Source organism: Poecilia mexicana, unplaced genomic scaffold, assembly GCF_051168715.1.
Source record: "Poecilia mexicana isolate PSO_F unplaced genomic scaffold, ASM5116871v1 scaffold_6, whole genome shotgun sequence".
NCBI lineage: Eukaryota > Metazoa > Chordata > Actinopteri > Cyprinodontiformes > Poeciliidae > Poecilia > Poecilia mexicana.
The window spans coordinates 21,937,623-21,962,168 of NW_028263375.1; the positions used below are offsets into that span (position 1 = coordinate 21,937,623).

At 39.0% G+C, this 24,546-nt stretch overlaps 2 protein-coding genes across 3 annotated transcripts; both read right to left on the minus strand.

The window, feature by feature from the left end:
- Window positions 1-1,121: 1,121 nt before the first annotated feature.
- On the minus strand, window positions 1,122-14,858 carry btbd10a (BTB domain containing 10a). 2 transcript variants are annotated; one of them, XM_015000679.2, is made up of 8 exons: window positions 14,691-14,858; window positions 8,691-8,959; window positions 8,267-8,582; window positions 7,879-7,981; window positions 5,498-5,618; window positions 3,561-3,758; window positions 2,676-2,786; window positions 1,122-2,187 (listed from the first exon to the last, which is right to left on the minus strand). In XM_015000679.2, the coding sequence occupies exons 2-8, from the start codon at window positions 8,893-8,895 to the stop codon at window positions 1,727-1,729; spliced, it is 1,515 nt and encodes a 504-aa protein (XP_014856165.2). In that variant the 5' UTR covers window positions 8,896-8,959; window positions 14,691-14,858; the 3' UTR covers window positions 1,122-1,726. The 2 variants fall into 2 exon arrangements, with proteins under 2 accessions (XP_014856165.2, XP_014856163.2); XM_015000677.2 differs by lacking the exon at window positions 14,691-14,858 and adding an exon at window positions 12,136-12,577.
- Window positions 14,859-15,017: 159 nt separating this feature from the next.
- pth1a (parathyroid hormone 1a) lies at window positions 15,018-17,018 on the minus strand. Its single transcript, XM_015000681.2, has 2 exons — window positions 15,943-17,018; window positions 15,018-15,822 (listed from the first exon to the last, which is right to left on the minus strand). The coding sequence occupies exons 1-2, from the start codon at window positions 16,023-16,025 to the stop codon at window positions 15,579-15,581; spliced, it is 327 nt and encodes a 108-aa protein (XP_014856167.1). The 5' UTR covers window positions 16,026-17,018; the 3' UTR covers window positions 15,018-15,578.
- Window positions 17,019-24,546: the final 7,528 nt, after the last annotated feature.

Genomic DNA, 24,546 nt, shown 5'->3' on the forward strand with positions numbered 1-24,546 from the left:
CCTGACATCATACTTGTATTTTGAAACTGCTTGGACAAAGATTTTTTTTTTTTTTTTACCAAGACCACAAATTAAGCTGCAGACATTGTTGGAAAAGTTATGGATAAAAGGACGAAAATGGAAGAATGTTTGTATTTCCCATCTTGGTCATCCTTTTGTTTGTCCTTCTGTAGTTTCATTTGTTCCTCCATCCAACGGTTTATAAATTCATCCATATATTCATTAATATGTTCATCTCTCTGTCACTCAATCCACATGTCCACCAATCTGTCTATTCTGGACATAATAGACAGAATGGTCCACCTATTCATCATCCATACAACTAATCATCCTTTTGTCAATCTTTTAATCTATCATGCCCCAGTGCATCTATTCATCCATTTGGCCATCGAACCATCACTGAATCCACATCCATCCATCACTGTGTCCATCCTATTGGTCCTACCATCATCTGTCCATTTTATTCACATCCAGTCTTTTCACCTGTCTGTCATCCATCTGTCCTTTAATCATTCTGCAGGTTTTTGCAGGATCCATATTTGAAAATCTAGTAGTGTGACTAACACTCATGCTGGCTGAAATACATTTGTGTAAAGCAGGTATTCATATTTTAAAACTTCCATCTTTTCCTACGACATTTCTAGATTCCCTGCAGTTTATACAACTTAATAGTCGTGAAACAACTCTGGGTTTTAAGTTGGATTCTAATTCGTTTGTGTTGTAATAGGCTATATTTTTTCTATGTTTATTTTTTGGCATCTGGGGTAACTTGTTTTGCATCTTTTGTTGTTGCAAACAGCTTTAGAGAATGGCTTCAGGAACAAAGAATGGGAATACATGTTCATCCTCTTTTTGCGGATCTCTAAAAGAAACCGAATCAATTTCCAGATAGTGTAGGAAGCATGTTTCGCTGATGAGTCAAAATATATGCTGACCTCCGTAAAGTTTCTTAAAATGTATAATTGGTACTTTATGTTCTGAAACCTTCTCTTACACTTTAATATATAAACTTTCAGTTCCTATTACTTTTAGTCCTTAAAAAGAAAATAATGTAATTACCTTACAGAGTCTTCTGTTTCCACTCTGAGGTCAAAAACAATTTAAATAAACATTTCCAGAAGTTTGTGAATCCAGTTTATTTAGAAAATGTACAACATCTTTTCTGACATCTTGTGTGCCCACAGCAGTGACAATAAATCTGTGCGGAGTTTAAAAATAAACCGTAAACAGGAGTGGAACCTCGTCGCTGTAAAACAGGTTTTCTTTTTTAATAAAGGCCTTTAAATATTTAGGGGAGACGCAATCTTCACATCTAATATTAAATCAACTATGATGAGGCACTGAAAACAAATGAACCAATCGGGTGCAGTGGCGACCGCTCAGAGGTCCCGATAAAACCATCCTCTCGTCTCTTCGCGTTAACACGCCGCCGCTCCTTTGGTCGGATAAACAGCAGAAACCGAACAAGGTTCGTCTGCTGATGTGCTCCAGAGTTTGGCTTGGATTTGGGTGATGTGTCGCAGCGGAAGGCAAAGTGGCAGTTTGCCTCTCGGGAGAAAGAAGAGGAATGGGAGTCTGTGTTCACATTAAGAGGTGCTTTTATTTTTGAAAACTTGCACTGTGCGCCCGCCGGGATAACCTGGTTCCAGTCGAACCTTCAGCGCTGGCTGCAGCTGTGTGACGAAAGCACTCGTAGTGAACGTGGCTCTGTGGGAGCGGGGCAGCGTCACGCTGAGGGGGACGGATTGTCGGGGTCCGGGTCGTAGCGGTACGTCGGCTGACAGTGGCCGCCGCTGCTGCTGCTGTGTGGCTGCTGGTTGGTGCGCTGCTGGCTCTGGTGTTCCTGCTGGTGCGGGCCCTCGTACAGCTGGGCTCCTGGGTGGTTCTCCGGCGCCTGTCCCATCGCCGGCGGGTGAGGCTCGTTGGCCAGAGGGGGCAGAGTGTCCAGCTCGTCCACCTGCGGGCCCGGAGGCTGCATGACCACCAGCTGGTCCTGAGGGATGTCGGCTGCGGCCGCCGCCAGGTTGGTGGTGGACTTTGACTTGACGCACTGGAAGTCCACGTGGCGACTCTTCCCTTCCTCCTTCTCCCAGGACATGCGGATGAAGGGACGCTGCACGTAGTTGTAGATGACCTCGGGGCGACCCCCGGGACGTCGCTTCACCTTCTCCTTATACGTCGGGTATCCTGGTGAGGGACGAAGCGAAGTTAAAGCCACTGCACCAACGGTTCAGCATGTTAGGAAAAATGCAGTCATGTTGAAAACTTCTGTACACAAGTTGAATTTGTTGGATTTTCCTCCACTTGGTCCTGCCCCAAGTTGGCTTAACGTTCATCTCTTTTCCATTTAGCTATTATTATATTTATATTCATCTAGAGGAAAAATAAAAATAGCGGTGATCCATTTGGTCATCCGAGGTTTAAGTACTAATAAACAATCTAGACTTTGAAGAACAAGTTCAGCTGCAGATGGTCCACAGTGATCTCAACCAGTAACCACTATTAGTTTAAAAGTCATTAAACTATACCAAAAATCTCCACTAAACGGTTTATTTCTACGTTCACTGTCACATGATGATGGTTTTGGTTGAGTCAGCAGCGAAGGGGTTTGAAAAAGTTCCATAAATTCACTAAGAGAGATTTCAGAACAATGTTTTCCCATAAAAGCAAATTACCTTCGATTCCCAGGCGGATCTTTTTCAGTCCTCGGTCCTTCAGCACAGATTTGGCCACGTCTCTGTTCTCGATGTATTTGAAGAAACGATAGAGTTTGGTGCTGTAGATAACTGTAGAGAGAATGGACGGCATTATTAAATCAGCAGGATTTAACGCTCATCACTTTAAGGTACACAGCTAAAACTTCAAATGTGCTACTTGATGTGTCTGTCTGCACAGATTAAAAATAGAAACAGCAATGGCAGTTCTTTATTTGCTGGGGAGTAATCTCAGCAGCAGGTAAATCTCTGCTGGTAGGACAAGCCTTTAGCCGTACTGCTCAATGCTGGAGCTGAAATACAAACATCAGATTTGGTTTTAATACTTGCGGGGAAATTATCTGTGGCACTCTGAGCTTAAAATTCCTTAGTTCCATGACTTGGAACCCAGGTTACACAAGCTAATGCAAACACCCGGCTAAATTTACAGGCAATACATCCAAAGATTACATTTTCCTTTAGTAAAAATAAAATCTGCATCAATCTTTTCTTCAAACCAAACACAGACAGACGGTGATTGCTCTGTTCCCTGAAGCAGAAAAGGAAGACAATCATTGGATTATGACGGGAACCGGTTTGCTGACACTCTACTTAATTTTAGTTATTGTTCTTTATGGTCACTGTGTTTTTACACATTCCATTTTATTTTCAAGAAAGCATTTTGTAATACCCTCATGTTTAGAATCGATTCATATCTGTCAGGTTTTTTTTTTTTTTGCTCTCGTGTCACAGTAACCTGCTCAGACTGAGGTTTTCTCCTCCTCATCATGTCGTCTGTGATTAGAGCGAGACTTCGAACAGGTCCTTCTCACAGCCGGTAGTAACAACATGGAGGCCATATCTTACTCTGAGAGTACTCCTCTCCCATCTGCGGTGGGTACTCCTCATCCCAGTCCACCACGTCGTCGTCGGTCAGCACCACCACGTGGCACTCCCTCTCCCCGCTCTGGGCGCTGGCGACCATCAGCGGCAGCACCATCTCCTCCAGGTAACACTCGAACTGACGCCGCGCTCCGTCGTTGGACAGCTCGTGCATCAGGGCGCCTGAGCGGACCAATCCCACCTTTATTAGATTATCCTTTAACGAGCAGCTAAAATACACCCACAGGATCGCATTACATCAAACTGTGTGAATGTAATATGACTGCATCTCTTAAGGGTTTTTGTGTGTGTGTGTGTGTTTATATTTAGATGAGAAAAATTGGATTTTTTTTTTTCTTTTATTTGCGTCTGTTTTGCGTACATTCCTGTTTATTTAAAAGTACTGCTTGGATGTTTTCAGGTAGTCATTTAAGTCTTCTGTGAAGACTTTAGCAGAGGCATTGATGGAAACTACACACTTTGGACTTTGAAGCAAAAGTAACTGATGCAACTTCTAAGAAATAAAAAAAAAATGATGATCAGGAATAAGAATGAAAATTTGGTTACATCAAAATATCTTTTTTATGATTGATAGATAAACAGATAAAAAAAGAAAAAAAAACTAGACAATCGCTCTGAAAAAAGGGGAACAGCAAGCCAATCAAACATTATTAATCATTCCGTTACAGTTCTTGCACATCCTTTAATTTGTCTGTTTAAGTGATTGTAACTATAAATTATCCATGTTCCAAGAACAGCTAGGCTTTATGGACAAGACAATTTATGTAGTTGAAAAAACAAATATACCAAAAGCAGTTTGACAAAGAAAATAACTTACTGACCATAAAACAGCAGTAGTTTAAAGAATGTTAGTTAATGAACAGAAAGGATATGACTAACCTTTCTGACTGTTTATAAAGTGCTTCCTAATGTTTCATGAGTTCAATTTAAACACCAGCTGTGATTTAAGGTTCACTGTAAAAACAAACAAACAAAAAAATCCACCATTAGAAAATCTTCAGAGAGGATCTGCTAACTACTGGAACCTTCTGGAAGAATTGCAGTTTTGACCCAAATAAAACCTGCTTGAATGTGACTGTGTTCATTTCAACATTCAGAACATCCTGTCTTTTTTTTTTTTTTTGTACTTCTATATTTCCTCGTAAGCACTGAATATCTTTATAAAAACAGAAACAGAAGTTTTCTGAGGAAATCTCAGTGTGAATATTCAGATCAGAAACTGATGTCAACAACAGAGTATGATCACACTGCAAAACTAATTTAAAAAAATATTCTATTGGGGATGGATTGCTTGTTTTTTTTTTTTTTTTGCTGTTTTGTTTTTGGCCCACATAAGCAGTAAATCTCACAGCTAATCATGGCCTACTTAGAGGCGCAAACAGCAGCAGAGCGCTGAAGCTGCTCCTCCCACGTACTCGCACACAAACGAGCGGCACTGACGAGCACGTTCTCAACCAAAATATCCCACTGACATCTCCACGTACATGTGGGATGTTGCGGCTGCAAGCAAACGTGCACGCAGCAGGCGGATGGCAGTTCAGCAAAAAACAGATTTGTTTTTGACTTTTCATTTCCTGTTCTGCATGTTCATCTTTGATACTCCAAGATCAATCAGCTTTTTTTTTTCTTTTTTTTTTTTGCCCAAGTTTGTACACGTTCACAACATCAGACACTAAATATAGATACAGAAGTAAATTCATGGTCAACCTCATGACATCCGAGTCTGACGCAGAAAATCAAACAAGTTCTATTTCAACCCAAGGATACGACAACTACGAAAAGGATCAGCGACTCACCGAAGTCTGTGCACGGACAGAAACAGAAACTACGTTACTCTGCAGCTTTACACACACACACGCACAAGGAAACATCTGAGCAGGATGAGGAGTTGCTGTACTCACTGAGATCTCTGCACTTGATGGTGCTGTAGCTGAAGGAGATGCAGAGGTAGTCGCATGCCTCTCTGAGCTCAGGAATGGAAACGCCGTCGGGGCAGCGGATTATCCCCGACTTGTAGTAATCCTGCCATTTTCACCAGCGCAAGCATGCGCACGGAGAAATAAGAACACAGTGAGGAGGACGGTCATGCGCGCACTCGAGCAGAGGAGGGAAAACAAGACGCCATTATCAACGCTCCCTCGCAGAGAGAGAGAGGAGGACACAGAGAGAGATAAGAGGGGGGATGGAGAGCGAGTGATAAAAAAAAAAGCAACTTCACAGAGAGAGAGAGAGAGAGAAGAGGAGGGCTAAAGAGAGCAACAAAAAAAAAAAAAAAAGGGGAGGATGATGAAAGCATAAGCTGCTGATGTCACTATGCCCTTCCTGCTCCCAGTGACGGTTTCCCAGGAGTTTCTACTGATGGAAACCAGAGGAGACGCTCCGGGCAAACAGAACACAAAGCTCTGGCACAACCCACTTCCTGCTCTGCCTCACTCACTTGGATGTGCCTCGTTATTTTCCTTGAAGTCTAAAGACTCACAGCTAAACCAGGTACTTACATATATCATACAAAAAAAAAAAACAAACCTTGCCCCTCACCATCTGATGACAAATCAGACGAAACCGTTTTAGCTTTAGCTCAACTAGGATTACTGAATTTACTTCTGTTCGCTAAATGCCAAAGCAGTTACAGCAGATAAATATAAATATTATTATTTTTCAAGTCTGAAGTTTATATATGCTGAGATGATCAGCCTTTAAACAATTTCTGAAGTTGGGACAAAGTCACAGCTTTGTAGGACATAGTCAATAGCAAAAATCGAATTATTAAAAGATACTCCATCCTGTCAAAGTCGTCATAAACTGACTCATTCTTATTTGCCCATGCTGAACAAAAACTGCTGGATATTTTCAACACTCGTCTTCAGCTCCAGCTCAAACCGTACGACTGCATCGCAGGGTTGAATAATTCAACTTCACCAGAATTTCGTCCACGCTTTGTGATTCATTGCGGTATACTAATGTGAGAGAGATGAGTGAATCTTAAATTAAATGTGCAACCAGAAATGATTGAGGACAAACGTTTTTTTTTTTTTTTTTATGTGGCTTTATATTTTTTTGCTTCTTTGTGATGCATTTTTATGTTCATTTATAATAATGGACGTGAACCAATTAGCTTTCTTTGCTGCTGCAGCCGCAAGAAAAAGACACAAAAGAGCAGACAAAAATTACATATTTGGGCCAGAACGAAGAAACAATGCTAACCATTTGAAAATATTTGGTACACACCAACAAGTCCACTTCTGATTGGCTGAAAGGACAAAATTAAGGTCCTGGAGTTACTTAGTTAAAGTCTTAACTTGCATCCAATTGTGATTCTGTGGCAAACGTGCTCAAAAATCCTCCAATATGGCTGAATTAAAACAATGCTACAAACAAAAGAATATGTTTACATTTCTGGGCAGAAAAAGTAAAAGAGATATTGGCATCTGTCATAAATACTTGATGGCTGTTGCCAAAGGTGCCACAATCAGTTTTTAGATTTACAGGACAATTAATTTTCAACATAGGACCAGACTAGTATGGACCTTTTTTTTTTTTTTAAACTCGCATTGAACTTGCACTGTATATTTGCTCTGGGTATCTCTGTATGATGTTAACATTTGTTTTCTGGAATTAGAAATGACAGCTTCACTTAATTCAACTGATACTTTTGGGTAAAAGAAAAAAAAAAAAGTCTGATAAATCATGGTACTTCAAAAAAAGTGAACAGCTATCACAGACTGCATGTTTTCAGGCATCATTTCCAAGAAAAGTACATCGTCTTACAGCCAGTTCCCAATCAGATCTTCCTACAAGTCTAAAATTAGACATTTCTGTGAACAAACTATGAAAAATAAATAATCTGATCTATCAATAGTTACATAAGTCCATCTCTAAGAGGCTTTTAACACAAAATATCTTTTTAAACCGACCATTATAAAAGAAAGAAGTGATGCTGGATAGAAGGAGTGAACGGATGTACGGAGAGAGATGATGTACATGAATAAAACATCAGAGGCTGTCCAGCAGGATGAACTGGAACTAATTTTTCCCCCCCAGGGAGAACAAGAAAATACATAAAAGTTGGGATATCTTCAGTAAAACTGGAGCAAGAAAAGGGACAAAGACTCCGGGGGGAGGCAGGAAATAAAGACAACTGGACAGAGAGAGAAGGAGACAAGTTAATGGGAAAGAAAACATGATAGAAGATAGGAACACAGCAGAGGACAAGAAAGAAAGGAAAGCGAGAAAAGCAGAAAGTGAGGCAGAAAAAGCAGAACATTCTGTATAAAACTCTCACCAGGATGGCCCGGAACACAGTGGAGCTGATGCCATCAGCCACCTCAAACTCTCCTTTCTCGTTGGGCCGAGTGAAATTGTTGTCCCGACAGGAACCGAACATCCTGAAAGCACAGAGCTGATTCAGAGTACGAGCTTTGTTCATAAAACACCAATATGAGGAAAAAAAAAAATCTAAATCAAATTTCTCTCATTCATATACTCAGAAAAAAAAAGACAACTAAATATTAAGATTTTTAAATACGACGTGCTCAAACTGACAATTGCCAGATAAAAGAAATAAAAGTGTGCTTGTATTACATTTCTTAATTGAGCATCATCTACGTTTAGCAGCTCTCTTCCGACTTTACTCATCACACAGATTATTGCACTCGTCTCACGGTCGTCACCTGCCCAGCATGGTGTTGGGTTGAGCTATAAAGATAGCAGGATCCACCACAAATCTCGTATTGTCCACAATGAGCGTGACTCTCTCCCCTGATCGCAGCCCACTTCGATGCTCTTTGCCACCAAGGTCATACACGATCATGTCGCAGGGTCCTGGGCCTAATATTTTGCCGTGGTGGTCTATCCCAGAGGGGCCCAGCGGCCGTGGCATGTGTGCCCCGATCAGAGCTCCTCCTATATGTGGATAAGAATGAGAAACTCTGGGAGGACGTGGGCTGGATGATCTGGAGGAGGAACCTCCGTCACCGCGTTCGCGATCTGTGGGGAGGAAAACGCATCAAAAATGATGGGAAAAGCCGCTTATTATTAAGTATTCTAGGATATTTCAGGGGTTTTTTTTTTTTTGTTTGTTTTTTTCCTTTTTACCATGCTGTCGTGTCGGAGAAGTAATATTCCTGATGCATGGCGTGAGCTGGCTCTCCCCTCTCTCGTGCGACGAGTCCCGCGAGCGATCACTGGAGCGTCGTCGCTGTTCCCTGTAATGTTCCGCTCCTACCAACCCCCGTTCCCGGGATCCACCGGCAGCCCCGCTGATCCCCCCGCCGCTGGCACCGCCCCCGTACAGACTCATGGTCCTGACCTGATGGCACTGCAACCGGCGGCTGCGGTCCAACCCAGACAAACCACACTGCTCACTTGTGGGGAGAAAGAGTACACAAACAGAAGATCCCTGTTAGAGGTGAATGACACTGAAAAGACTTTTTTTTTTTTTTTTGCAATATTAGTAAATAGTACAATAAAACTGTCAGTTTAAAATTGTTTGTGGCTCTCAGACTTAACGCCAGGTTGTTTTTATGCTATGATTGGTCACTATAGGCACAGCTTCATGAATCACAAGTGGAGCTTGTTCTACAATGACTTGTGTCCAAATACTCAGTTATTTTATTCAAGGGGGCTCACTGCACATATGCAGTATCCTCTCTGTAGGAATTCTGAAATGTTTTGTTGTATAAAACCATCATTCTAAAGACAAATCATTTGGAGAAAAGGAAACTAGCTAAAATGGACACAAAATCCTCACATAATGGAGGCTGAAAATGTCAATTTGCAAAACACCGTCACCAAAAAATGTCAATGCGAGCACAGTTACCAATTGATTTCCTGAGGACCCATTGAATGACTAAACAGTGCAGCTCCAATTTAACACAGAATGTCCAACACATGCAATGTGTATACAATTACCATTTTCCTACAATTATTTGTAACATTTACCAGATATTAGCTTGTAAACTGTCATCACGTGCCAACACCAAACATGTCGGTATTAGACAGCAACCTTACAAGGAGGTGTACTCCGATGCAAAACATTTATGTAATTATCTTGTTATAATAAACTACTTTCCTGTGTTTGTGTTAATTACTGTATCCTGTTCAGCATCTCTGCAGCACCGTAGCTGACAATTTAATCAGCAGCACAGGGCTTTTACAGCAGAAACACATTCAGGTCTCAGTAATGAAGAGAAGCTGGCTCTCATGGGAAGAGCTGCAATGAAATATGATGACTATCTACTGGAAAACCGGGGAGATGACAAACGGACACACAGCGTGAGGTGCGGGGGATACAGAACCAGAACTCTCCTACTTTGCTTGTGAATAGCTTTGTATTAAATAAACGCACCTTTGCAATTACCAAAATATCGCACATGATGCACAGTAAAGAAAAATAGAGCTTCTCAACATGCAAGATGTTCAGTAGCTGCATAAGAAACAGAAGTTTGCTTCGACTTTAGTCTTAGTCAGGCGTTTCTCAATGAGAATATCCTTAAAGATAAGTTTAGTAATTTACTTCTAAAAGTGAAACACAAAGTGATATTTTTCAAGCATTTATTTATATTAAATTTGAACTTTATTAGCAATAAGCGCTTCTTCATTAGCACTTATAGCTAAGGAAAAGTTCAAATTTAGATAAAAATCTGAATACAACATGAGACCCAAGCATGGGCTTTCAATCCCAGAAATGTTAAGTTATGGCAATGCCTGATGACCTAATCAATAGCGAGATTGTAGATTTAACATTAATACAAAGTTTAGTGGAAGGAAGAAATTGTGGTATAGGATAATCATAGTGTGCAGTGGTTAGAAACACTGAAGGAAAATCTGAGAGAAACAATTATCACAGAGTTCATACACTGTAGAGTACATGGATGCAGTAAATTTGGGGGGTTTATTTATTAAACACAATCACTACAATTACCAGAAATAAATGCTTTAAAGTTATCAGTAGGTTAAATGTTTAGTTTTTTTTTATTTTTAATAATTCATTATGTAAAAAAAAATATTCTCATGTTATTCCAACTAATTAAATAGCACCTGAATGTTTCAACTGAGCCTGAAAGACTAGTTAACAGAAAAATGCTTCCTGGATATTGTGGAATTTCTAATTACGCTGGATGGCTGGGATGCTGCTGCTGCTGCTGAGAGGACCATCTGAGCACTGGCTACCAGATTGATCGAGAGGCTAATTGGTTAACTGTCTGGGTGAGCAGACGCAGACAACAGTAACAGGAAAAACTGTGATGAAGCAAGATCAGCAAGCTGATCACAAAATAAAAGCCCCACAATTCGGTGTAGAGACAACGCACCACTGCTATTCAGTCCAAGACACAGTTTTATTTGTTTCACCACATTCCTTTTTAGTGCTTTAAACAAAATAAGCCACAAATACTACTTTTGGACATGTTGAAATCTACAATTAAATTAAAAATATATCCAATGTCATGGCAGTAATTTTACTTATAATGGCAGCATTTAATCTTGGGGCAAAAAACAAGACAGTGAGTTCCCTTTTTGGCTTGTCCTTGAAGACAAGGGTAAACATGAAAAAGGAAAAAAAAAAAAGCACAAAAACATGAAGGCACCTCAGCGTGTGCTACAATCCATGCAGGTAAAGCCTCTGAAAGAAGACTAATAATGAAAAGTGCACCTTTTCTTGCATCATTTTCATCACCGACACAGAGAAGTGATAGAATGTGATGATGCACATTCATAAAGATGACTTCTAAATTATGCATATTTTAACCTAAATTGAGGCAAACCAAACATGAAGATCTTGCAGTTAGAGCCAGCAGGACGGAGGAAACAAAGGAACCGGAGAGGCAGTTTTTCACAGAGGGCATGCAGATCTTCTCATCTTTCACACGGCATTGTGCGTCTCCAGCAGCCAAGATTTCAAACTGCCAGAATCAAAAAGACATATCTTATTTCTAATTTTCCACTGCTGGGTAAAGAAAAAGATGTGACAGTTTTAGTTCTTAGTTTTTTTGTTTTTTTTCCCCCTTTTTCAAATAGGTTAGGTAAGGTGCTTTAAAAAGCAATGGATTGAGGTAAAACAAGTTCATACACTTATCTAAAGACAGAATATCTTAGACAAAGATGTAAAGCGCCCAGGCAGTCTATTAAAAGCATAAGGGTGAGAGTCATGAGGGTTGAGGGTCCAATCAATTATTTAGGGGCTGCTGACACTGACACAGCAATGAGCAAAGGCAAAGAAGCTGCTCTGTGGCAGAATGGGGGTCAATGTATCAATTCCTCAACTGCAAATAACAAAAATAATGTATTCTCGCAAAGAAATCCAAAGCAAAATTTGTCACATTGTTAATCCATCTTGCTGTACAATAGAGAAAGCAAGAGAGTCCCGTGGAGGATGGGATTCAGGTCGCTGGCTCTCCATCGGTCGCTCCTGTAGTTATTCACAAACAAAGAGCCGTCCGCTAACAGCTGGCAACACATCCTGCAATGACAGAGCTAAAAAAAAAAAAACATAAAACAAATAAATAAAAAACTCCGTGCTTTGAAAACAGCGTGCACGTACCGGTCGTTTTCACCGGGCCAGGAGAAGACAAAGCAGCAGGGAACAAGCTGCGGGATGACAGCGGCACAAAAGCCTTGCGCTCCTCCGAACAAAGCGGGCTTGCCAGCAGTTTCAGCATCCTCGCTCATTACTTTCCAACTTCATCCGCATCGTTTAGAGCAGACAGGTCGGACTTTAACTGGCTGGTAACAATACACCGGGTTGAACGGAAAAAAGCTTGAAATAAGGTCTGCGAGGCGAAGGAGACGCTCCGGCTGGTCAATCAGAGTCACCGGAGGGACCCGAAACTGTGAATGGCCGCGTGCTAGACTGAATCAGAACGATGCTGCCTTCACGGACTCTTTGTAAAGTGCCGCTTCGGAGTCTTCTGTGTCTTCCTGGCGCGCTTTATTGCAGCTGTGTGTAATTATTGATTCATCAAACGAGAGACATGTGGAGGGTCAGCATAAATTGTGGGTTACGTTGTATGTGAAATTATTTAAATAATCGTAAAGAGGAAGTCGATAAATTCCTATAAGAAACGTGTAATGATAAAGGACTAAAATGCTGTACAAATATACAATAAAAAAACTGACTACATGTAAAACCATTTTAGCTAAATCAGTGTTCCCTATGCTTAGAGAGCTAAGGGGGCATGAGGCACTCTTGCTTGACAACACAAGTAGCGAATTAGCCACACATGGCACCATCTTTTGCACTGATCATGATAGCTATACACTTTTAAAACAACATTTTTGCTATACCCAACTTTCTAGAGATTTCACACCTTTATGTTAATCAAAAATACACAATAGAAAAATTTACTGAGTTTATAGAAGATTTTGATAAAACTTCAATTTTTAAAGCAAATGAGGAAAGAAAAGATACAGGAAGAAGAAAGGATGAGAGAGGGCAAAAAAAGAAAATGACAAGGGAGCACGCATTTGTCCTTATGCACGATTGTGTAAATATGTATCCATGTGCACATGCATAATTGCACACACAAGGACAAAATGCCAGTAATTTGGTCACTTTTGTAAAAGGTAATTGCAAGATTTCCCACAAATAGAAACACAACATTACTGTTAAGAGTTAGCATAGGTAACATTGTCACAGAAAGCTTAGCTATATCTGACAAATAAATTCACATGTATTATTATTAGTCCAGTTCTTGCCTGTCAGAATTTAAAAATAATGTATTATTTCTCAAACAGAGCTGCATGTTAGATAGGAGGTTAGCACAAAGTTCAGCATGGACCCTCTCAGCATAGAGATTGCATGCTCTCCATATGCACTTGTGGATTCTCTCCTGGTATTCTGACTTCCTCCCACAATCCAATAACATGACTATTAGTTTAATGCAGGTTGCTCTCTGTAATGGATTGGTGACCTGTCCAGTGTGTATCCCGCCTCTTGTCAAATAACTGCTGAAGATAGCATACATGGATATGGGCAATAGATGGGTGGATGAATTTCCTTAACCTTTAATATCTACATAAAACCAAACAGGTAAGCAATTCTAAAGTTAAAAAATTATGTAAGCAGTTGGTTGCTACAGCAGCCCATTACAAAAACACACTACTTATTCTAATTTCTCTTTGACAGATCTTTACAAATGCTCACAGTAATACACTTTAACAGACACAAAATAGTTTTACTTAAAAACATGTGCTCTAAAATGTCTAAAGAAATTACACAAACAACAATTTTTGGCCCATATTAAGCAGTGTTTGTACAGATTGATAGATTTCAAACTTATGTTGTCCTCCACTTGCATATTTTCCTAACTTTTCCAAGTACACTAGGTAAAATATGCTATATATGGCCAAGCGTAAGGGCTAGAAACAGGAAAAGCTCAAAGACAACCTTTCAAAAGTCACAAAGAATAATTTCAATGACTTTTGCAAAACATAAATAAACGAGGAGTCTGTCAAAGCTTTTACACAGTCTGAAAAAGCCAGAAATAGAGGCTTTTGATTAAAATAATCATCTTAAAAAAGACAATGAATATTACCCAAAGAAATTACAACCTGAACTGAAATCAGAATTTGCTTCTTCTTTTGTTTTGCCATCATCTCGTATTTCCTTGCCAATAGACGATACAATGTGTTTTCGAACTTGGACGACCTAGAATATTTTTGCCTTATCTATTTCCGTTAAAACTGTGATCTCTGGCATATTATCTGGCAAAGAAACTCGCTTTTATAGCTGCTTCCAAATATGAAGCAGCACATTGGGGGGGAAATATTTATACATTTTGATCTGTCCTTTTCCTTTGCTTTTTTTTATTATCTACGTGCTTTAAAGCTAATGTGCCCGGATCCCTCTTATGCGCAAAGTTGTCCAATAGAAAAAAATGTCAGGCGTTCTGTCGCTGAATGTAAATTTACCATGAGGGTAAATTACAAGAAAAAATACATCGCCTCAAATTTTGCAAAAACTTCACAGCAGATAAGATGATTTTTTGGGTTATTTTGCTAGCTTAAAATAGCGCTAAGCTTCCATTCACAACCGTTAGGCTGCTAACGTTAGCTAGCTGCTGCTATAAAGAAGAGTTAAAAACATCCTTTACTTACCTTCTGCAGTTACATTCCAGTTTGACGTATCTACTTGCTACTTAAACAGCTAAATAATCCATTAGTTCAAATGCGGAGAAGACGAAAATTCCAGGGTTTTCCTCTGAAAATCGTCGCCTATACCAACTACTATTTGCTAGTAGATTTGTTTTGGTGTGAAATTCACGTGTAAGATATCGCGAGAAATTCGTTTAGTCTCTGTAAGGCATTCCTCTTCAGATGCTTGGCTCTTGCTTGTTCTTTTTTTGTGTGTGCCTTTGATACAATTAATAAATTAATAAAATAAAATTAACAAACAAAGCACGATTTTTTTGTATTTATTTTACCTCTCCCATATCACTATAGACTCGTATTTTAAACACAACATTGTGCTTTACAATGGCATTGTTATAGTATATAAAAGTACAAAAATCATTTTATTTTTTTAAGTACAGCTTATCAGGCTACAGAGGGCTAACTATGTTTAAGCCCAATCAGATGGCATATCAAACATTTAGTAGGCAACATGCACAAAAACAACAGACTACACATTTAACCTTAGTAAACCCAACATTTGGGCTTTGTCTGAGCAAAATATTAAAAAAAAAACAACATAATTGGTCCAGTTCAGACTAACTCCTTCATGTTTGTTTTATAAAACAAGTCGTTCAATAAAAGTGCAGCTATAACAGAAGATCTGCCTAACAGACGCACTGTCTCATAAATAAAAAATAAAGTAAAAATAAATAAAGTTGAATAAATAAGCACAAATTTTTTTTTTTTTTAAAAACCTAATAAAACAAGATATAAACTCAAAAACAGAATATAACTGTTAAAATCTAAGATGTTGGAAATGTGATGTGAATGCAAACAAAATAAAAAAAAGATATGGAAGAAGAAAAAAAATCATCACTGCTTTGATTTGAGGAGGTTCTCCAGAAAGTCCAAAGCTTCCTTTATCTCCTCTGGTGTCAGCTCAGCCAACTCATCAGGATGTAATCTTCTCTTCCAGCCCTCCGTGTCTCCACTGCTGGCCCGGCCCGCAGCATTGTGGATGTCCTGGATCCTGGTTTGCAGCCACTCGCGGCGCTCCTGCACCTGCTGGTGGTGTCTCAGGTTGTGCATGAGCTGCACTTCGCTCACTGTCCTTTTACTGCAGAATCATCAGAATAGCAGCATTAACATTCCAGTAATAGTCTGTCACTGCGCAAAAAAATGTTTTATACTATTTTTAATCATGTGGGTCAAAATTCGAACTAACCGGCGCAATTACCTGAGAGGACGCCCTTGGCAGTAAATGGAAAGGTGCACAGCACAAAAGAAGACAATGAGAATTTTAACGTCCACGTTTTGCATGTTGACCTTTACAACCTGTTGAAACAAATAAGACTTTTTTCAAAATCATGCTTTCCACTACATTTTGCTTAATTGAGAACACTTAAAGGCAAGCTCCCTCTTGAATAAGTGAACAAATTAGAATTAGCTTCCATTGTATATCATATACTGAAATACAAAGCATTATTATTCTTAGATACAAAAGAGTAACCCTGCTGAATTTGATGCATTTGGCCTCCACTTGATTCGGGACTGACAGGTCGAAATGAACATACCTGTGGTGGAGTTGCCTCCTTCTCCTCGGTGTGATGAAAGATAAAATATGGTGCTATGGTCTCTTAAGAGCCAGTCTGGTTTGGTGGCTAGCTCCTATTAGTTATGATAAGCACTGGACTCCACGGGCTCCTTTTATAGCCCCGGTGTCCAGTTGTTGATGAGCTGCTTTCATTATTGCTGTTGATGTCATACCTCCAGCTTTTGGAGGGGGGCAGGACACAAACGACAACACCTCCTCTTCTCTGCTGTCATATGGCATCAAGTGAATGGCTTTGAACCCGAATGCTTTCAAACATTGGTGACTGGGGGAAAAAAAACACAAAAAAACATGTCCAAACAGAGAATCTGAGAATTTTACAGGAAGCTTTATGTTAAGCTACTATAAAGTTTCTTAAAAGCCCAGAAAACCACGATAAATGTTAATTACTCTAACAAAAGCAGCCATAGAATGATTGGAGGTTTATTTTGTTTGAGTTTTGGACTAAACTTTTCCACCTATCCTAAAATGTGTGTTTAGAACTTCTTCCCACATTTTTCCTCCCTTGGATTTTTCCCCCCTCCATCTCTGAGAACTCCCCATACCAATTGGTCCACATGTGATGTGACCTTTTTTGTCCCACTCCAAGCATGCCTAACAACAATAGAGGCAACATTCGGATGGATTTATGACTCTCATTGACTATTAGAGAGTCTCCCCGGTTACATAGACACTAAACTCAAGAATTAACATTGTTTTAATGAGTTTGCCTCTCAAAAAAAGAGAGCTTTTATACCAACTTGACGTCAGAGGAAACGTCTTGAATCCAAGGTTAAGAGGGAGTTTGGGAGACGTGTTGTCGGTCGACGCTGCTGTCGTCATTGTCGTAGGCATGACTGATGGGCTTGTGTACATGAGTGTCATTCAGGGCCGCTGAACATCAGGTATTCATAGGTTAACATTGATTTATACATTTTACCTTATTGCAACAGTTGCTGAAAAGGTTAGAGGAATGTCTCAAATTCCAGTTGGGATACGTCGCAGTGCAGATGTGATATGTCCCAGTCGAAAGCTGCTGCGAGAAAGTGAGCTTAAGCATACAGGCAGTCATAAATTCTGTCTTTGGCGACCAAAAGTATCTGCAACAGATATGTTCCCTGAAAAACTTCAGTCTGAACATCAGTCAGTCAGTCAGTCTGGGGTTACATGAAGAGCCAGAGAACTTCGAAAGCTCAGAGACACCGACGACTCTGAAGTTATTAAGAATGCTTGAACGAATATACCTTGAAAAACTGATTGATTGTTTGTTTTCTTTACTTTTTTTTTTTTTTAGCTTATGTGGATTAATCCCACAAAAATATACATTATGTCTTTCAGATGTTCAGTGGATAAATTTACCTCACAATGTGTCTTTTCATCTTCAAACCATCAACACCCCTCCTTATAAAACTGGAATGATCATTAATCTAGCAAACATCCCCATTCCTCACTTCGTCTCTGTCATATGATCATCTGGGTTAAGGCCATGCGTACCTCTTCAGCTTTCAGGCAGGGTTCCCCCTCAAAGGTCACTGATCTGCAGCAGCAAATAGCTCGCACTGAAAAGAAGCCCCAAGCTTCTTATTTTGGTCACATACATTACATATTACATAACCATGATGGTTTGAGTTTTCTAAATATAGCAGGAGCAGGGTATGGCTATGTTTATGTTCTGCGAGCTCTGAAATCTGAGGTGATTCCTAACCAAAAAGGGTGGAAAAACGTCAATTAGACATTCCCTCTTGTGGTTCTAAAGCGTTTGGTCTAATTACAGCGACTACTAGGAAAGTAAAAGTCTTGCTCTAAAATACCAAACCAGTGTTTTTTCAGAAGCCTCAGAGTGAGTTCTGCAAACACTCTTGCATTCCTGCCATCCAAACATATTGGCATTTATCATCCAGTAGTCAAGCGTTCGCATAATTGCTTTGACTGGACAGCAGATAAAATTGTTTACATACCAGGGTGGCACGGTTTGTGGTGATCGGCACAACCCCTAAAAGCCTCCTCCTGCTTTTCTGTGATACTATTACTGACAACACGGGTCACAGCTTGTTGAGAGCTCATCTGCGAAAGACATTAACCTCTAGCCTTTGCTTACGTCCTGCAGCTTGTCGTTCTTATTACCTCATGCTCCCTCAATGTGCAGGGGGTTCACCTGCGGCAAGCAACAGCAGCGAGATGGATGGGATGTCTTAAGAAGACAGTAATCCCATATTGACATCCAAAGAAGTCCCACCAGCCTCATCCCGCCTGGTGACAAGTGACAAGCATGAATTAACAAGGAGACATAATGTGAGATGACTGAAACTGTAGTGCAAAGTGGGGCTGTCAACGTGGTGATTCCCTGCACATATGCTGGGAAGCACCCGGACGTCCCGACATCCACAGCTGCTCCAGTTCAGGTACACCAGCAGGGAAAAGCCTCTCAGCAAGACTCAAGAATAGTTGGTGGGCAGAAAAGTATGGAAGTGCTATTTTCAGGTTACGCGTTGACTTTTTGAAAATATTTGGCCCCATGTTTGGGATGAGTAACTTCAGCGGTTCATTCTAAATCAGAAGGAAGAAAGTATGAGAACGAGAACAGAAATGGAGATATCTTCAAAGTCTCCTGCAAAAATATATACGTGTACTTAGTGCCACTTTTTACATTTTATCTCACTAACTAGTCATCTTTTCTGCATAATAAAGATCTATAATAACCCTTACTCATTTGTCTATCAACAAAAAATTGTTTTGCAATATATGTTGTCATATATTGCTGAGTTTAACTGCTCAGCTCTAATTATAACCAATAACTTCAAAAGTTTCTTTTGAGAATTTCTGTGATAGATCAACAGAAGGTGTTTCATACATGTGATACATGGTTTTACTGTGTTTTTTTAGATAATCAGAAATTTTACAAAGAAAATTCTGAAAACATTTTTTGCAATACAGGAGTAAGTATTTTGTGTTGCATCTCCACCAACTGTTACAACAATGTCCTTACATTTTTTTTATATGCCTGGACAGAACACAAAGGCATGTTCATCTGATGTAAAAAACACAATTTAATGAGAGTAACCCCCATGTCTCTCCCACTCAGCTCCATCAGACTAGCGACAGCAGCAATTCGCAAACACCTGGTGGAAGTGGGTATCCACTGAGCTCATTATATGAGCTACTTCTCAGTGCAACGCTGGTAAAAAACCTTATTAAAGGCTTAACTGAGAACCGTTGTGAAGGCAGAGTGACAGAAAGAGCAGGAGCTTCATAAAGAGATGGAGGTCCAATTTTAAGGTGTTAAATTATTTAATTTCTTTTAAATCACGTCTTACGTAGCGATTGCATAGAAAGTCATGGCCTTTACTTGTTACACTCTCCTGTTGTCAGTGTACTCAGTCGTTTTCGATATTTGTTCTGCTTAGGACATTGATACTAGCATTTGACAGCTATCATAGTAAAGGTTCCTCCAACAATTCTGCAATGACAAATGATGGTTGTGTTCAGACATGAGCAGAGCTGTTGAGAAGAAAATCTGCAGACATGTTCAGAGAAAACAGAAAATAATTACTGCTGCCCAAAGTTCTGCACAGTCTCACCTAAAAACACATCTTTGATTATGTTCTTAATGCAGAGATGCCAGAGTCTAGCCCCTAAAGAGCCACTATCCTGCAACTTTTATTCTGTTCTTATACATCTGAATGAAATTGCTGAATCCCCCTCATCAGTCATTCAGCTCTAGAGAAGTCTAACAAAGCCTTTATTTTATCTGTTGGAAAAGGGAATGCATCTAAACGTTGCAGGAAAGTAACTCTCATGGACTTAATGTGAGCACTTTAATGCAATCACATCTGCTTACTAGTCTGAAAATATTGAAAATTTACATGGGGACATTTTTTTAAACTGCAGAGCCTTTTTCTGAAAAAAAAAAAAAAAAAAAAAAAAAAAAAAAGCCGATAAAATATAAATTTACTGTCACCTGGCACCACTACACTGCACTGCTGCAGATATATTTCTTTTTTTAAATAACATAACTGGTGTGGCTATAGGCAGTTTAAAGAACTAAAATAAAAAATAAATTAAATTTGCAGAAAGATGAGAAAATTGCACTGGAAATTTGGGTGGGTAGGTGCATGGATGGAATGATAGATATCTGTCTGTATAGATAGATATTTTGATATCTGTATATATTTTCTTATTTCTTGACTTCTCATCAATAAAAGAAATAAGACCTTTGAATTGCTCCGTTACTTTATTTGATACAGAAAATTCAACTTCAATTAAAAAAAGAAAAGGCCTTAGCACTTTTGTTAAAAATGTATTTTTCATACAAATGAATAACTTGAATCATTTAAATACACTGTTTTTTTTGTGTTTTTTTTGTTTTTTTTACATTTTACTATAATGGATTACAGTGACACTTTTGTAGCTGGTTGTTGACATTAATTATACTGTAAGCAGAGGAGTAACAGTGACTGATGTGATGACGTTCACATGCAGTTCATCAACCCTGTCTGACCCTTCTTCCCGTAACTGCAGACTCCCCCCCCAAGGCAATACAATATAATTTTACTGCTACTAGCCAGGCACCACCACACCACACTGCTAGAGTCATATTTCTTTTTTAAACAACAGAACTGGTGCTACTGCAGGCAGTATTTAAATAAAAAATAAAAAAAGAAGATTTGCAGTAAGATGACAACATTGCATTTGAAAGAAAGTTTAACAGGAAACTAACGGGCTGTTAAACACACACAATGCCTTCAGTTCTCTGTCTAAAACCGATAGCTCAAACCAATAAAAGTCAGAAAAGTCATAGTTTGGTATTTGACGAAAATGTATTTGACAGTGACTACTGCAACCTACATAAAATAAATAAATAAATAAATAAATAAATAAATAAATAAATAATCCTAGGAACAATCAATTCATGGGAAAAGTTGTGTCAAGGAAATTACTTGTTCAAAAAGTGGCTCAATATATGTGAACCTCATTTTTCAGCTTTCATTTGCAAAGAAAGAAGAGGGTGTTTAAGCACAGTCGATCTGAGAGAATATTTCCAGGTTTGTGCCATTGGCATGGCAACAGAAACCTCCCCACAGGCAAAATTACAAGACCCCAAACATAAATGTGGGAGCATAATGAGCCCATTAAGCTGGAGGATTATAAGATTTTTTTTTTAAATCATATTTCCAACAACAAAATTGCACTACTAGAGCTCCAAATGGGCTAATTTTAGATGATCAAGAACCACACAGCTGCTTTCAGTGGAAATCATTTTAGCAATTATTGTAATGCCTCTTTTCTTCTTTCATCCTATAATTAACTGACAGGGAGAGAAAGGGAAAGAAACCGAGTCATATATCAGTCACACAGCAGCCAACTCAGAGTTATTTGTGGTCAATTGAAGCTTCACTACTGTAACTTTAAATCAAAAATAGACGATATGTTTTTCAATGCAGTTTGGCTTGACATTATGAAAGTCCACGGATGATGAATAGTGATGTTGGGTCAGACATTTTCATTAAATTTAAGCATTAAATCTAACAGGAATCGATCAGAAAATAGTAGCTTGGTTTGGCAGTATTTGCAGTTTCTACATTGTAAAAGTCTCCAAGTATTTATGATTGGTAGCATAATGTTCCCGTCAAGTTTCACTGTGAGTTTGACATTCGTTTGTTGGACTGGTGTCTTAGCGCAATATCTTTTGGTGTTTTGGCCCAAAAGTTTGAGTGTAGTTAAAAAGACAGTAACAAGCTCTCACAAGGTTATGAGAGATTTTTACTCAAGCCAGGATGTTATTATTATTATTATTATTATTATTTATTTTTTGGAATGAAAATATTTCCCTCAAATATAGGAGGATGTGAAGAACACAACCAACACTAAGAAGAAATCCTTACAGCTCCTACAGAGTTGCAGTCAGCTTCTTGGAAGCTTTGCAGACCAGTTGTTCTTGTCTTCTTTTCGTCAAAGTTGTAGAAATGTTCATGTAAAATCACCATCATCCCATGTTTTATTCGTTGACACCATTTTTGTGTATTTTATTTTTGGTAGGAGGTAATGGGATTCTTGTAAGTTTTGCAACTATTCCACAAACTAAAGCTTTGTCCAAAAGACACATTTATGCCAATGCCAGAAAAACCTTGCAAGAACTGCTGGACTTTATTTATTAAGGTTCTTCAGTTTCACACTAATTGATGTCAGGCATGAAAAGAACAACATTTTCATTTATCCATATTTTGGAACGAAGCTGGTAATGTTAGTTAAAGGATAGTTGAGATTGTTCAACAAAATTTGGTTGATTAAGTGAAACATAATCTGTTCATTTTTTGTCATCCTAGGATTAAACTAAATAATAATAAAAAAAAATACCCAAAGTGTTTCACCCATGGAGAAAACGTCGAACTTCTTCAGGTGATTTCCCAGTCAAGGCAGGTAAGTCCGCAGAGTCGACCTTCCTGCTGCATAAATGCAGCAGAAAGAGAAGAAAGGGGCCTGAGGATGATGCAAATCTGCAAGTCATAATGTGCAATTCAACACCTCAGGCAAGAGACAAACGAGTTTATACAAAAACTGACATCAATCTAATGCATCTATTCGGTCTCTCTTTGCACATCAGCGAGGCTGAATATGTCTGAGAGCTTGCAACGACCCAGACATTTAAATGTGTCCTGTTTTCAGTTTTCGATAGACTCAACAAATGTGGCATTTTCTCACCTTTCTGTATCCTTTTATGCTTATGTAAAAAAAAAAAAACAGTGTCAGTGTCTTGGAGTTCAATAAAATGATATCACAACAAATTTAAAAAGTAAAGTAATTTGATTTCATCATGTTTTGAGAGTCTGCTTCTCTCTATCTGAAGTCAACTGTTCCCAGCTGAGGAGGAGTTCAGGTGTCTTGTTCACAAATGATGGTAGAAAGGAGAAGAAGATGGATCGACAGATTGAAGTCTTGTGACTGCAACGCTCACTCTTTTCCAGATTGTTGTGGTGGAGAAAGAACAATAAAGCTTTCAGCTTCCTGCTCCGTCTGTGTTCTGACCATAGGGTTCGGGTCATGTTCTTTTGGAGATGCAGAACATGACCGAAAGAGTGAGATAGTTTTCTTTCCTTGATCTGTTACCCTAGCAACCCAGTCTCAGAAAAAGTCAGAAGATAAGTGATGGATGAAAAAAATCCAGGTCTCGTAGCACGCTGCTTTAAAATTGATTGTAAATGTTGGTTTTGAAAAAGCAGTGTTTACTGAGATGGTACTTGTTATAAAAGTTATAAAATAATTGGGTTAGATGAGAGAAAAAAAAACATTTACATGGGTGCACGTGCCACCGCTAATGTCAAATCCCGGTCGAAGCTCGCATAGTTTGTATTTTGTCTCTGCATGCCTAGGTTCTCTCTGGGCACTCCAGTTTCTTTGCACAGTTCAAAACCATGCACGTAACACTGTAATTAATCACTCTAAATTGCTGTGCAGAGTGTGATCTTCAGAGTGTATGCATTCTTGTTTATCGTGCGTATCTTTGTGTTACAGAGTTTTGGACTGGTGACAGGTCCAGGGAGACTCTTTGTCTCGCCCATAGACAGCTGGGCGAGACCCCTCCACTGTAAATGTGCAATAGGTAGGTTATACTAAATGAAAGGATGTAACTTAGTAATTTAAAGTGAAATTTCATTATTCACATCCATGGCCCTAGACAGAACAACAAAAAGAAGCTTTTAAAAATTCTTTAGGTAAAGATTTTGAACTGAAAAGCAAGTTTTCTACAAAGTTCGACTTTTTGGATGAGATTAGCAGCCTATTGGTTTACAAACCAATCAGTGGGCTTGAACAATATCACTAAACACAGGCCGCTGTGTTGTCTAAAATATGTTTTAGCCCACTCAGGATCACCCCCAGGCGGTCTCTGTCAGAGAAAGTTTCAAGCTTTAACTGAGTTGCAGAGAAAGTCTGAGTCACAGCATAGCAGTGAGTGTGATCATATAGAGTAGGAGGAGTGGAGGTGGACGGTTTATTTGGATTATTCACGCAATTGATCAGAAATAATGTACGAACGCAAAAAGCAAATTACAAATTCTTGTTTTTTATGCTAAGACTCTTTTGTTAGCAGATTGTTTAAGATTTCAGAATAAGTCAGAATATTATTGAAAAGTCAATTTATTTCAGGAACTATATCTCTATAGTTCCTGGTATTTTCCAAACTTTGTTTCTCTTTATCATGATGATTTTATGTTTTTTTCAGTAACAAAAACATAACATGAAATTAGAATATTA

Coding starts and splice junctions, on each gene's coding strand:
- btbd10a (XM_015000677.2), bottom strand. CDS start 12,263: ATGAGCGAGGATGCTGAAACTGCTGGCAAGCCCGCTTTGTTCGGAGGA. Junction 8,960..12,135: donor TGGCCCGGTGAAAACGACCG/GTACGTGCACGC, acceptor TCTCCCCACAAG/TGAGCAGTGTGGTTTGTCTG. Junction 7,982..8,266: donor CCCAACACCATGCTGGGCAG/GTGACGACCGTG, acceptor CTGTGCTTTCAG/GATGTTCGGTTCCTGTCGGG.
- pth1a (XM_015000681.2), bottom strand. CDS start 16,025: ATGCAAAACGTGGACGTTAAAATTCTCATTGTCTTCTTTTGTGCTGTG. Junction 15,823..15,942: donor TGCCAAGGGCGTCCTCTCAG/GTAATTGCGCCG, acceptor ATGATTCTGCAG/TAAAAGGACAGTGAGCGAAG.